Raw genomic sequence first — 13,280 nt, forward strand, 5'->3', positions numbered from 1 at the left:
GCAACATTTGAATTCAATTTTCATTATTTTTTGCGTGTGTGTGTGTGGATCTCCAAGTTCACTCCAGCAGCCGCCTCGCAGGTCTTTCATTCAACCGACAGAAAGTTAGAACACAGTCAAACAGTGAAACAGTCATTGGTCAATAAGACAGGCACATTGCCCGGCGTTCACATTTTAATGATACTGCACACATTTGCATTGTGCTGGAAGTACTTACTCAATGTCAGAGTGGTAAGTGAAGCACTCCGGGAGATACAGGTCGACTAGATCCATCTGAACTCTGTCACCATACTCCAGGAGGGGGAAAAATAAAGGAAAATTGTCACGCTTGTCCAGCTATAACTTCTCGATATCTCTACAGCTTCGAATGCAACTTGTGACTTGGACTAACTGTGGCTGTCCGCGGCCGTGTCACAGTCTTCTCATGGTCCCTGCCTGTCTCCCTGTCAGTCACACCTCTCGTTCCTCTCTCCTCAGACGGGACCCCTCCTGCACGCTTTGCCTTTGAAGAGTTGTGGCTTCGGAGCTGCTGGTGTGACAAGGGTCTCCAAGCAGAATCCCGGCCTTCATGAATATCCCGGGCAGGCAGCCACACACACTCACATTTGAATGGCCTTCCCCCCTCAACAGGGAGCTGGCACCGCATTGGCTGAGCTCTGGGCCAATCGGAGGCGGCGTCTCCCCGGGGCAGGTGGATATGGGAGAAGGAGGATGTTGGCCGTCCTCCACTGGCAACTTTGGTAAGGAGTGTTCAAGGGGAATTCATAATTAATAGCGACACATATTTATTAACAGGGAAAACAAAAGGGCTTGGCTGGATTTTTTGAAATGTCTTGAGTTGAATTTGAACATTTGTTGCGGAGTTTTAAGTGCTTTATGGCGTTTTATCTCATTAAAGGCCGTGGCGGTTTGCCTAATTTGCTTTTTTTCGCTAGCAAGGCACGTGTGGATAAAGTGTAAGCAGGAGTAAGTACTACTTGGCACAGGGAAAAGATAAAAATAGGGCTGGAGCGGGTCAAATTTGCTTGGATACAACATTTAAAATTTTTAGACTGCTTTGACACAAGATTTTATACAATATCTCTGTAGTTTTGTGGAGCGTTTTAGTCAAATTGATGCCATTGCGTGACTCTTTTTCCATCTGTCTGTTTTAAAACAAAGCAATAATAAAAGATAGTTGAAAAAATGATAGAATTTATATTTACTATTGGGGGGTCTAGTTCCACATCATGGCTTAACACCTCAAATCTATCTTTCTATTGGATTCAAGGTGTTTTTTAATCGTTCTGAATACCTTGAAAAACACTGCCGGGTAGCCTCTCCACAGATCTGACCTGTGACCTTGCCTGGTTGGGTTGCTCACTTTTCTCCATGGAGCTAGATAAGTCCGTTTTATCGCTGCTATTCGTGTTTTCATTCATTAATTAGGTATTAAAATGAAATATGCTGAAGAATGCGTATTAACATTGTGCCCTTGATCCGCCCGGTGCCAAACGTGTCTAACACAAAAGCCAAAACACACTGTAATCCTCCTTTAAGGCTTGAGTGAGTAAATGTGTAAACCAAACGAGTTAAATTAAAGCAGTGATAGTAGCACGGGCACGAGTCAATCTGTCCAGCCTCACTCCACAAATGGATCTTGTCACTTTGCGTGTGAGAGTGAAGCGCTCTTATGCAACATGTTGTCACCACAAGCTGATCCACTTAAAACACAGAACTCTACCTAATCTGCGGCAATCCGTGAAAACAAAATCAGTCCCCCTCATTCTGACACGCTACACCTGCTGGTTTTCTTAAATGTCTTATAAATAGCACTTGGGCTTTGGCTTTGGGACGTGTCCGATTTCAAAGGCACTGTAATGGAGTGGTTCTCAAACTGCGGTGCGCTCACCTTTTGTTCTACAGGGAGTACTCGTCTAATTCGATAGGAGATGTGAAAATAGATGAAAATAGTGTGAAAGTCTGTACATTTTTTTGCTTTTAATCTTTCTCCGAGTTGGGATAACATTTGAATTAATCACAGTTTTAAGCGTAACTTGTCTTGATTCCTCTGGTTGTTTAGTTGCATGCTCGCTTTAAGTCCTGTGTTAAGATGAACACAATTTTGACAAAGTTTGGTCTTGGTTTGAGACTGGTTTTAGTCCTGATGTAGACTTGGTTTGGTCCTGTTTTAGTTCTGGTTGAGTTCTGGGTTTAGTCCCTATTTTGACACGTGAACACCACGGCTGCGACTGACGGTTATTTTAGAGGTCGACTAGTCAGAGATTCCTTTGTTTGTTTAGTCAACTAGTCAAACTATTATTCATTTTGAACATTGAAACGTTTTAAATTCATTATCAACCAAATAAAGATTGACATTTTAATGTAATAATGCCGTTGTCTTTGTCTTGAAATAGGTATTTTTTTCTTTTTTCTAGAGTCTGTAGAACGACAATTCGACAAGTAACCTTTGTTTGTTTGTATTTGTAGCCCAATTTTGGTTGAATCTATGGTCTATTTAGTCCATACTCGTCTACTTTTAGTCCGTTATAAGGCCATTACTTTATACAATTCCACATGTTTGAGAATCCCTACTTTATTAACACAAAGGTCGATGTGTAAAGCACTTAGTTGTGGTGTGCCGGCTCTAATTTGTCCATCGTCTCACTTGAGCCCAGCGTGCCCAGGACTGACCCTCATCTCACCGATCTCCACAGGAAAGAAATCACCTGGTGTAATCTGCTGCTCGGATAAAGGCCAGACGGCAGACTGCATGAAGTGCCTCTTATCTCATTACGCACGGCATGAAACAAGTCGCCGCCGACCCAACATACACGTTCAAACGCATACAAAGACTAACTACACGTGTCAACAAACGCAAGCGGCCTGGGAGCATGGAGATTTGATTTATCTTAACTTCAAACTAAAAGCACTATCAAATCCAACCACAATATAAACTAACACAGACTGGGAAATTATCTTCAATAAACCATTGTGCAAAGCGGCGTATCAGTTAACATAATAGCCTCTGGCGTCAGTGGAGTCCTCGTTTGCACTCTTTCAGGTGAAGCGGGTGCGCATATAAAGTGGTTACATTAAAAACAAAGTGGAAGATGTTATTTTATCATTAAGCCGATGTGTAACCATGGCAGGGCTCTAGCATCACATGAGGCACGACAGGGAAAGAGAACACACTCGAGGCAGGACGAGTGAAAAACGACAGGTTTATATGTGATGTAGATTAATTAAAACTGATTAGGTGTTTTCTTAATATGTTGTGTAGCCTTATAAAGTTGTTTTTAAGCAAACCAAAGAATCACTAAAAAGAAGAAACATTTGGGGATTTTTTTTTGGTGTAGTTTCAGAGGAATATGCAAACCCAGGGGTCAGGTCAAATTTAGTTTAGCTGCAACATAAACTGAACCTTAGACGAGCTTTAGTGGACACAGCAGCTCACAGAGGCCATACTTATACTTATACTTCTATGCATAAAACAGATACAAGTTGAAAAAACGACCCTGTTGCTAGAGGTTGGTAGGGAGGTTAAATTGTTTACATTTGTATTGACATACGTCTAAATTTGATGGCTTGGAATGTAACTTGAGAGGCCCCTGGGAGCCACTTATCCTAAAGCTCTTTTCTTTAGGTTATTAGATATGTAATTCCAGTGTCTGGGAGAATACTTGTATTTAGTTACAGAATACTGAATACCTGCATTGAAATTTATTTTGTAATGTAATCTGGTAACGGGTCTAATCAGAGCACTTACTATTATATTATAGTGTGAAACCTGAGATAGGATTAAAACAGTTTTTTGTTTCAACATTTATTTTGCATTTATTTACAAGATAAGATAACCTTCATCACAAAATAGAGAAGGAAAAATTGCACTTGCATCCACTAACAAGAGCGGTGTTTTCTCACAACTGGTAACTCAATGCCATTCAAAGCATTGTCTATAAACGTCTATATTTATTTTTTTTGCCCCGTAGGCTTTATTAGACAGGATAGTGTGTAATAGGAATGAGAGAGGGAAGGACACGTGTGCGATGCACTCGACCACAGAGCGGAACTTAAAGCTCACATTTCATGATCAAATACCACAAAGTATTCCTCTGATTTCAGAAAATTTACTGCATTCTTAACTGTTCTGGAACCGTTACTGTTCAGTTCTGAATGCATATTTTTGGTACATGTTGCCTATTCAGTTACTTCCCAACACTGTGTAATTCTATGGATAACTTATCTGTGCTTACGCAGTCAAGGTGATACTTTATATGTTAGCTAAATCAAAAATATGACTACAAATACACTTATTGCCTGCTGTTTTGGCATGATATGGCTTATAACTGTTCAAAACATCCACTACCACCAACAGTATAACAAAAACATTTTTTTACACTTGCTGTGGCGTGGGCCAGCACTCAGTGACTGTGATTGGAGGCTGGCTGTAACAGAGCGCTCAGCTGCCAGCTATTGACCCCAGATGCATCTAGTTTTCTCTGAGGGAAAAGGAAACTGCGGGCCAGCACCAGACACCTACAAAAATCAAGTCACATTTTCCCTCTCCTCCTCATCCCCAAACTCTGAGCCGCCAAATGTGCAGCCTCTTGGGGACAGCTGTCAGATTGACTTTCCAAAGTGGACAGTCATTGGGCTACGCTGGGCCCCTTCTCCCCCATCGCCGCCGCACACACACATTTGCATCCGAGCCCCAATCTATTCAGTGTAATCTGTTTAGTTTATGCCCAACGCACACTATCCATCAATTACACGCACACAGACTAGTGACACTGTGTCTGCAAACACCATTATCCTCGCCGATTCTCCCAAAAGCAACGCCAGTGGTGGAAGGAGTAAAACTACAGATACAATTACTCAAGTAAAACTCTAAAAAAACTAAGAAATCACATTTAAACATCTTCTTAATTAAAGGTTTTGAAGTACATGTTTAAACATGAATTTCACACAGATTTTGAGAACTATTAAATGTTTGTACAGATTTTGATAAAGAATTGATCGTTGGTCAATTTAAATTAGTTTTAAAAATTTTTTTTACAAATATTATATATGTTTTTTGTTTTGCATATTTAACTTTTAGTCAGGATGTCACCATGAACATAATAATGTCCAGTTTGAAACGTAGTGGAGTAAAAACCACAGATGATCTCAAATGTAGTGAAGTAAAAGTAAAAAGTATCCACTGTGTACATGACTACACATTTCACTCAAATGTAGTGAACACTTTTTGTAAAGTTTGTGATGTTACTTCCTGGTTGGACATGAGCCACAACTGCTACCTAGAAACCATATAATAAACAAGGGCCAACATTAATATATATTGCACAACAGTTATCAATTGACAATAAATATGACCTTTATTTTGTTGAATGATTGTTTAAACTGTCAGAAAATTGGGTCATCACATGGGTCAGTCGCATGTTGATGACATAGATAAACCCCAGCTCAACTTCCTGTCATTTTAATGTTTTATTTTCAAAATATTCTTCTCCAACTGAAACTTAACAGATGTAAAACTTTGATAAATATTTATATTTAGAAAAACACCACCGGCCGTTTTATCCTTTGACACCTTCTGCCGCTGAGCAACGCCGACGAGAATGAGTGAAAAGGAGTCAAAATGAGTCCTACCAAAATAGAAAATCATTTCCGTCGTCTCTGCCTTCCCACTTTGATGCCCCTAAATAGATGGATAGGATGGGAAATGATACATTCACTGACAGATTGACTGACAGATGAGCGCACGCAAAAGTATCTGTTTCATTGTATTGATCTGTAGCCCGCACTGTAAAGAGGTCAGAGGTCACACACACACACACACACACACACACGACGGTCCATAATCTGTGCCGGGGCCGAAACCTTAGAAAGCCTTTGGGAGCAGCTTAAAGCATTGTAACCATAGAAATGTCACTAAGAGCTACTGGGGACCTGCTGCTGCTATTCTCAGTGGGTCAATGGACTTCAAATGGTTTTCACTTATCTCAGGGATTCAATGAGGCCGTTGTGGGCAGGAAGTCGGGGACTGCTGGGAAAACATGCACACAGGAAGGCATTCTGGCGAGGAGGATTTCATTACAGCTAAATTAGGCTCATTTTTTTTGCATATTTCAAAATAGAGCTGTGGTCAGTAATCAATACACAAACTTGCTCGTGGTGCCCTCTACTGGAGACGGTGACAACTTGTTCTTCAGATGTCTTTATAATGGTTGGACTAAAACTAAACCAGGTCAAAGCACAATTTAAAATATAGCCGCAAGCGGCAATGATCGGCCCTCGCCACGCCACCGCCACGCCGCCGCCACACCGCCGCCACACCGCAAGAGGAGGGGGCGCTAACGCGCCCCAATTGTCCTTTTATTACGCCTACTGCTGAATCTGTGACGCTGTCACATCTTCTCCCCTTTGTTTTACCATCAAAAAGCTATTTTATTTTGAATTCTTGGCAAAATGTGCGGCTTTGCCGCACAGACACCGTGACTCTTTGAATGAAAATGTGGATAACTTTTGATGGTCCTGAAGATGAGTCTCACCAAATTTCAGGTTAATAGGGCTGACGCCCTGGGAGGAGTTTGTGAAAGTCTAAAGTGTAAACATGAAAGGTTTCGGTCATCGTTACGGCAACGCCATAACAATTATGACATGAGTCATTGACTTTTTTGATGGGGATGCTAAAATTGAGTTGTGTGTCAAATTTCATATAATTTCGCAAAACTAAACATTTAACCTCCATATAAAATCTGTAGGGGGCGCTGTGGCGCCAAATGAATTTATTTCACTTCAAGTAGGTTTAGGGCAAAGAGTTTAACAACTGATTCTAATTTGACGCAATTCGGACTTTATCTGCGCAAACGGCAGAAATTTTAAATATGGGAGATTTCTGAAATTCTAGCTACAGTTTGCGGCTTCGCCGCTCAGAGACCGTGAGAGGTATCAATGTAATTTGGATAACTTTTGATGTCCCACTCCTCAGTAGCATTTTCACCAAATTTCAGCTTTTTAGGGCCAACGCCCTGGGAGGAGTTCGTAAAAGTACGACGTTTGGAAAAACTCCGAAGTCATGTTTAGCCATTTTTGAAGCAATATGGCCGACATTTGGTTGGGCGGACGGCATTGCCGTAATAATATTTTTTACTTCTCTTGTCACCATCTACCTCTGCGCCAAATTTCATGATTCTACGATCAGATTTTTTTTGGGTCATTTCCCATCTCTCAATGCATTTTTGGTACATTTGGTGGCGCTGACGCGCCAATTTTTTTTATTTTAGAAAAGGGAAATAGCCAGAATGTAGAGAGGCACGATTTTTAGAGGTGTGCAAATTTTTGTGACTTTTCGTCAATGTTCACTGGGTGAAAAATAGGGGGGTTGGTCCCGAGAAGAAGAAGAAGAAGAAGAAGAAGAAGAAGAAGAAGAAGAATTAAAGCCGCAAGCGGCATCCAACGGCCCTCGCGGGCCGCCGGCCTTCCGACTCTGCGCTTTCGACTTGATAAAGATGGGGCCCTTATTGTGTGTTGAATTAAAAAAGAACTTGACAGACGGCGACACTTTGGACATGGCCAATCCAGTGCAAATGAACACAAGTGTCAGTCAAATTTGCTGCTCCGCCGCACAGAGACCGTAGCACTTAGAATATAAATATGGATAACTTTTGATGCCGCGCTTGTGTAGATGATATTTCCCAAAGTAAAGCTTGATCGAGCTATTGCCCACGGAGGAGTTTGTTAAAGTGTGAAGCGTAAATGTGAACATTTCAAAGATTTGGCGTTTTCCCATTTGTGACAGTATGTTTGCAGCTCCACGGCACAGAGACCGTAGCACTTAAAATCAAAATATGACTGACTTTTGATGCCCCGCTTGTGTAGATGATTCTCCCCAAATATGAGCTTGATCGGGCAATCGCCCTAGGAGGAGTTTGTTAAAGTGTGAAGCGTAAAAATGTGGTCATTTTAGAGATTTCGCTGTTTTCCCATTTGTGACATATATTTGCGGGTCCGCCACACAAAGACCGTAGCACTTAGAATCAAAATATGGATAAGTTTTGATGCCCCGCTTGTGTAGATGATTTTCCCCAAATATGAGCTTGATCGGACAATCGCCCTAGGAGGAGTTCCTTAAAGTGTGAAGCGTAAAAATGTGGTGATTTGAGCGATTCTGCAATTTTCCCATAAGGATAACATGGGATGTTTCTGTCATCGCTACGGTTACGCCGTACAAAATATGACTTTGGCTCTCATACTTTTATGATCAGGATGGCAAATTAGAATTTTGTTCAAAATATCATGTCATTTGGAAAAACTCTATTGTTTATAGGCCACTCTGAAGGCCAAATATTCAGAATTCTGGGAAACGTTTGCGGCTCCGTCGCACAGAAACCGTAAAAGTTATCCTTAAAATTTGGATAACTTTAGATGCCCCACTTGTCTAGAGGACGTACACTGATTTAGAAGTTGGTGGGCAAAACGCACTAGGAGGAGTTTGTTAAAGTGTAAAACATAAAAATGTGGTAATTTGAGAGATTTTGCAGTTTTCCCATAGGGATAACATGGGAGGTTTCTGTCATCGCTACGACTACGCCGCAAAAATTAAGGCATTTGTCTCATTGGCTTTTTTGATCGGGATGGCCAAATAGAATTTTGGGTAAAGTTTAGAACATTTTGGGAAAACTAATTTTTGACCTTCAATGTTAATTCAAAGGTCACTCTGTAGGGGGCGCCATCGCGGCCATTTCAATTTTGTCACCCTAAACTGGTCCAAACTGGATAGTTTAACAACTGATTCAAATTTGGTCCAAATCGGACTCGTTTTGATCAAATGGGAGCAATTTTTAGATTAGCAATATCCCAAAATAAGTTGTCCAACTTTGTGGCTGCGCCGCACGTAGACCGTAAAAGGTATACCAAAAATTTGGATAACTTTAGATGCCCCACTTGTCCAGAGGACCTACGCCGATTTTGAAGTCAGTGGGCAAAACGCCCTAGGAGGAGTTTGTCAAAGTTTGACGTGAACAAAATGGCTAACTTAGCGTGTTTTCATTTTCAAAGGAAGATGGCGGCCATAGGGTAAGTCTGGGGGCGTGGCCACAATGATATTTGTTTTTTTTCCTCACAAGAGGAATGCGTGTTCCGAATTTCGTAGCTCTACGACAAAGTTGACCTCGGGGCGACTCCCATAGGCGCAATGTATTTTGACTTTTGTCGGTGGCGCAGTCGCGCCATTTTTTAACGAAAAGAAAAATGGCCCAGAAAAAACAAAATTTTTTGCCGATTCTGAATTTTGGGCAAAGTTTGGTGAGTTTTTGTGCATGTTCAGGGGGTCAATTTAGAGTTCAAAGCGATGAAGAACAAGAAAAATAATAATAATAATAATATTTTTAGCAAAAACAATATAGCCGTTTCCACTATAACAACAAATTATACATCGTTTGAAAGCTCTAAGCCTTCCCCATGCCGTCATGGGGTGGAATCATCATTACGTCACTCCCTATTCCGTCAGGATGCCCCGCCCACTCCCCATAGATTTTCATTGATTTGAGCAGATACAAGCATGGCCCAAGCCTGCGGCATGGATTTTCGCGTACGGGACGATGCCAGGAGGGTTTTTGGAGGAATGCAGCGCTTCGCGCTGCTGTTGTCAAGAATGAGTGAATGGGCTACGCCCATTCACTCATTCTTGACTATTTCTGTCATAGCAGGAGTAAGTATGCATGATCCATGCCTTCGGCATGGGCTGTGCCTTCGGCAGCGTTGCGGGAGCAATAGGCCCTCCGCCCTGCTGGGGCTCGGGCCTAATAATATTCCGATGCGAAAACAATGTTTCCCATTTTTCAAATATCATAAACTATACATTTTCGGAAAGCGCTCGCGCTTTCCTACCTCATGGTGTGGGTCCCTGGTCACTGACGGGTACTTTCGTTAATTTTGAGTGGGCTCCGCCCACTTTGTGTTTTTGGCCCTCTATACAGTAATAATGTTCAATTTTTGCATTACATGCTTATATGCACGGAACATGCAAGAGATGGGGAACGTATTCGTGAGCTACTTAGCGCAAATGAGTGCTTTATATGGGGATGACGACCGCTTCGCGGTCGTCATCTCAATGTAAAGTGCTTGTTTAGTGCGCACTTTTGCACGGGCTTCGCCCGTTTACAACGGTAATGTTCCATTTTCCTACTACTAATTAGTATGCACGGGGCGTGCATGAGTGAAGGAGTGCGTTAGTGAGTGTTTGGAAGTGGGCGAGTGCTTCGCGCTCGATTTCGTGCACACTATGTGCGCACTTTCGCAGCCGTGCTTCGCACGGCCTTACAAGATTAATAGGCCTCTCGCCAGCTTGTGGCGCTCGGGCCTAACCAGGTCTAAATCATACCTATTGATTTAAACTGGTGTATTTATAGCTTAGAAATGCCATGAAAATATGTATTCTTACACATCTTACCCGTAACTTTGCCAAGGGGTATGAGCTGCCTGTGTCCATGGAGAGAGAGGTTTAATGCCATATTGTGGGACATTCCAGGCAAAGCAATAACACAATGACCATACACAATGCCAGACTCATTCGAGTTCTATTCGCCGCGTCTGTGTTATATATAGTGTTATAGTGGACATATTAAGCCTATTTTTTTTACATTTTGTAAGCTTATTGTTTTATCCCATAGCCGATTTAAATTGTTTTTCTTATTGACCTATTCATTGTTCATTGTTTTATGTTGCACCAAATCACCAAGACAAGTTCCCATGTTTGTGAATTATTTTGACAATGGCAATAAATCCTTTCTGATTCTGTTCTGATGACAGTGTAATAATGTGCATTGTACATGCTAAACATTTAAGATGATTAATAACAAATACCACGGCGTAACAGGGTTTTTAAAAAAAAAAATTATTATCATTATCAGAATATAATTTAAAAATATATATATATTCCCACAAATTTAAGATTAAATGATTCCCCAGAGTAAGAGTTTCATGGCTTTCCTCTTGGTTGCACTGCTTCTGCCCCAGGTTGAGTTTTGGAGGGCTGGTCTTTATGTTAGAGCTTTTATCCAATCATATTCAGCCATCATGTGTTGCCAGGGTCTGAAATCTGCCGAGGCCTTCAGACTCAACAGAGCTGGTGTTTGTAGCTTAAAGTGAATGGAAATGAAAATGATGTGTCAACCAATCAGCTTCAGAGTTGGCTCTTGTACGTCTGTTGCTGTTGCTCAGGAGCCAGCAGCAGGTGCATCACGTGCACGTCTTTTGATTGGATCACCAATATTGAGAGGCAGGTCCTATGGGCGGGGCTCTGCGAAACCTCAGAACGAGGAAACTTAATTTGATAAACAAATTAATCTGCGTACTACTAACCTGTTTTTTCAACCCACAACGGCGGAAGGCGGACAATATATCGATTTGGTCAAGTATATAATTATAATCCCTTTTTCAAGACGAACTTTTCAAGAAAAGTTAGACATTGTAAGGAGAGGTCGGCCGACGCTGCAAAGCCTGTTACAGGCGGATTGGTTCCTCACTTTCAAAGTTCCAACGCGTTGTCCGTGCGGACATCAGCGCAGAGAACAAGCGGACAACAGCGTGGACAAGGTGACGCAACACCTGGTTGAACTGTGTTTCTGTCTAAATGTATAGTGTCTAGAGCCATGGCATCATAATGATGGTAATAAGAGGTGGATTCATTTGGGTGGGACTGTGTATGACCTCACTGAAGGCCCAAGCCCCAGACCCACGGCCCGACACTGCATGATTATACCCATAAACCACGCGCCCCTTCTGACAACATAACGTGGATTACCCTCGTCCTGTCATAGTCTCTACCATCAGGATCGGATTACATAGCCAACTTCTGTTCATCCGGCATTATAGCTACACTTTACAAAGCAAAAGGTGATTTCTGACTGTTTTGCGTGTTTAAAGAGTGGAAGGACATCTGTGGACTGCTTAAATGCAGAGCCCTAAATCCTCTGTCAGTCATTTAAACAACATTTGCATGCAATTTGCAGCCGTCTCCACTCAGCATCCTGTTTATAGTACTTTTCTTTTTTTTCCAGAGAATAAAAAGTCTGATCTGCAAGGTAATCAAGCTTATAGTGCCACATTTGCATTTGTAGATAATAACACATTATCATTATCTATTACCGAGTAATTTGTAATTTGTAAATTATAATTAATTAACAAGTTGATGTAATTTTAAACATTAAACTACCACATCATGGACTGCATGAGCAATATACATTCAATAACGCAATATACATTTTTGTGTAAAGTTGCAATCCCCTTTCTCAACACTGGATGCCTCCAAAAACAACATTACATAGTTGATTGTATTATGCTGTTTATTTCAGCCCCTAAAGTACCGGTAGATATAAAAGATATTAAACAATATATGTAAAATAAATGCACTTAAAACACAACAACATATGGGGTTAGTTTTACCCAGTTCAGCTTTGCAAATAAAAATGTGTTCCTAAAGTTCTGCCTGATTTAAAAAAGAAAAACCTAATAGTGTAATATAATAAAAAATAAAAAAAATACTACATTAAAAATAAATAATAAAATAAAACATTTAAATGTCCCTTTAATTTCTTGATGTATTGGTTCAGTAGCTCAGGTGTCAATTTTTGAATAGGATTTTAATTACAATTTATTTATTATGAGATAACATAAAATATATAAACATATATACAAATGTATTAAAAAAATAGTTGATGTTTGCTTTTACCCAGCTCAACTTTGCAAATAAGTAAATAAATAAATAAACAAATAAATAAATAAATAATAATATCAATATGTTTTTAAACTTTTGCCTGATAAAAAAAAAATCTAAATACCAAACGAAGATTTTTATTATAATTTGCTGAAAAGGTGTTTTACTCAGTGAAGCTCAGAACGTACAGACTGCCATCTTTAGTTCACACACTTCAGACCTAATGGAATAATCAGCCTGTTTCACCCACTCGCTCAAACTGGGCGCAAACCTGCTCCCTCCGTCCTCATGTGGACGGCTGCGGGTCCGACGCACTCAAGGAACTATGGGAGTCAGCAGCTGATTCAGGAGCTATTATAACACACTCCTCATCATATCATTTCAATCTCCACAGGTGGCAAATTCAGGCCCTTCGGCGAAATGTCAGCATGTCGACTCTGAACGGATCAACCGCTCTCTAAAACAGCTCTTCTGTCACATAGATGCACGCTGCTCTCTTTTTCAGTCTGTTTAAATTTGCCTGTAGTCGTCCAGTATTCAGTAATCGCAAAAAAATATTTGGCACCCTCAAAGTCAAGTA

At 40.9% G+C, this 13,280-nt stretch overlaps 1 protein-coding gene across 3 annotated transcripts in view; it reads right to left on the reverse strand.

The window, feature by feature from the left end:
• LOC140356454 (estrogen-related receptor gamma-like) overlaps window positions 1-13,280 on the reverse strand; it is a 36,813-nt gene that overhangs the window by 22,110 nt on the left and 1,423 nt on the right. The window contains exon 1 of one of the 3 annotated variants that reach the window (XM_072441397.1): window positions 218-547. The exons of 1 other annotated variant lie outside the window; for it this stretch is intronic. In XM_072441397.1, coding sequence (XP_072297498.1) covers window positions 218-273 — 56 coding nt within the window. In that variant the 5' untranslated portion in view covers window positions 274-547. Of the gene's footprint in view, window positions 1-217; window positions 548-13,280 lie in introns of those variants that run through there. One more of the 3 variants, XM_072441408.1, reaches the window with a different exon arrangement.

The sequence above is a fragment of the Eucyclogobius newberryi genome, unplaced genomic scaffold (assembly GCF_026437365.1).
Source record: "Eucyclogobius newberryi isolate DKJ021-1_F unplaced genomic scaffold, fEucNew1.0.hap1 SCAF_1, whole genome shotgun sequence".
NCBI classification, from domain to species: domain Eukaryota; kingdom Metazoa; phylum Chordata; class Actinopteri; order Gobiiformes; family Gobiidae; genus Eucyclogobius; species Eucyclogobius newberryi.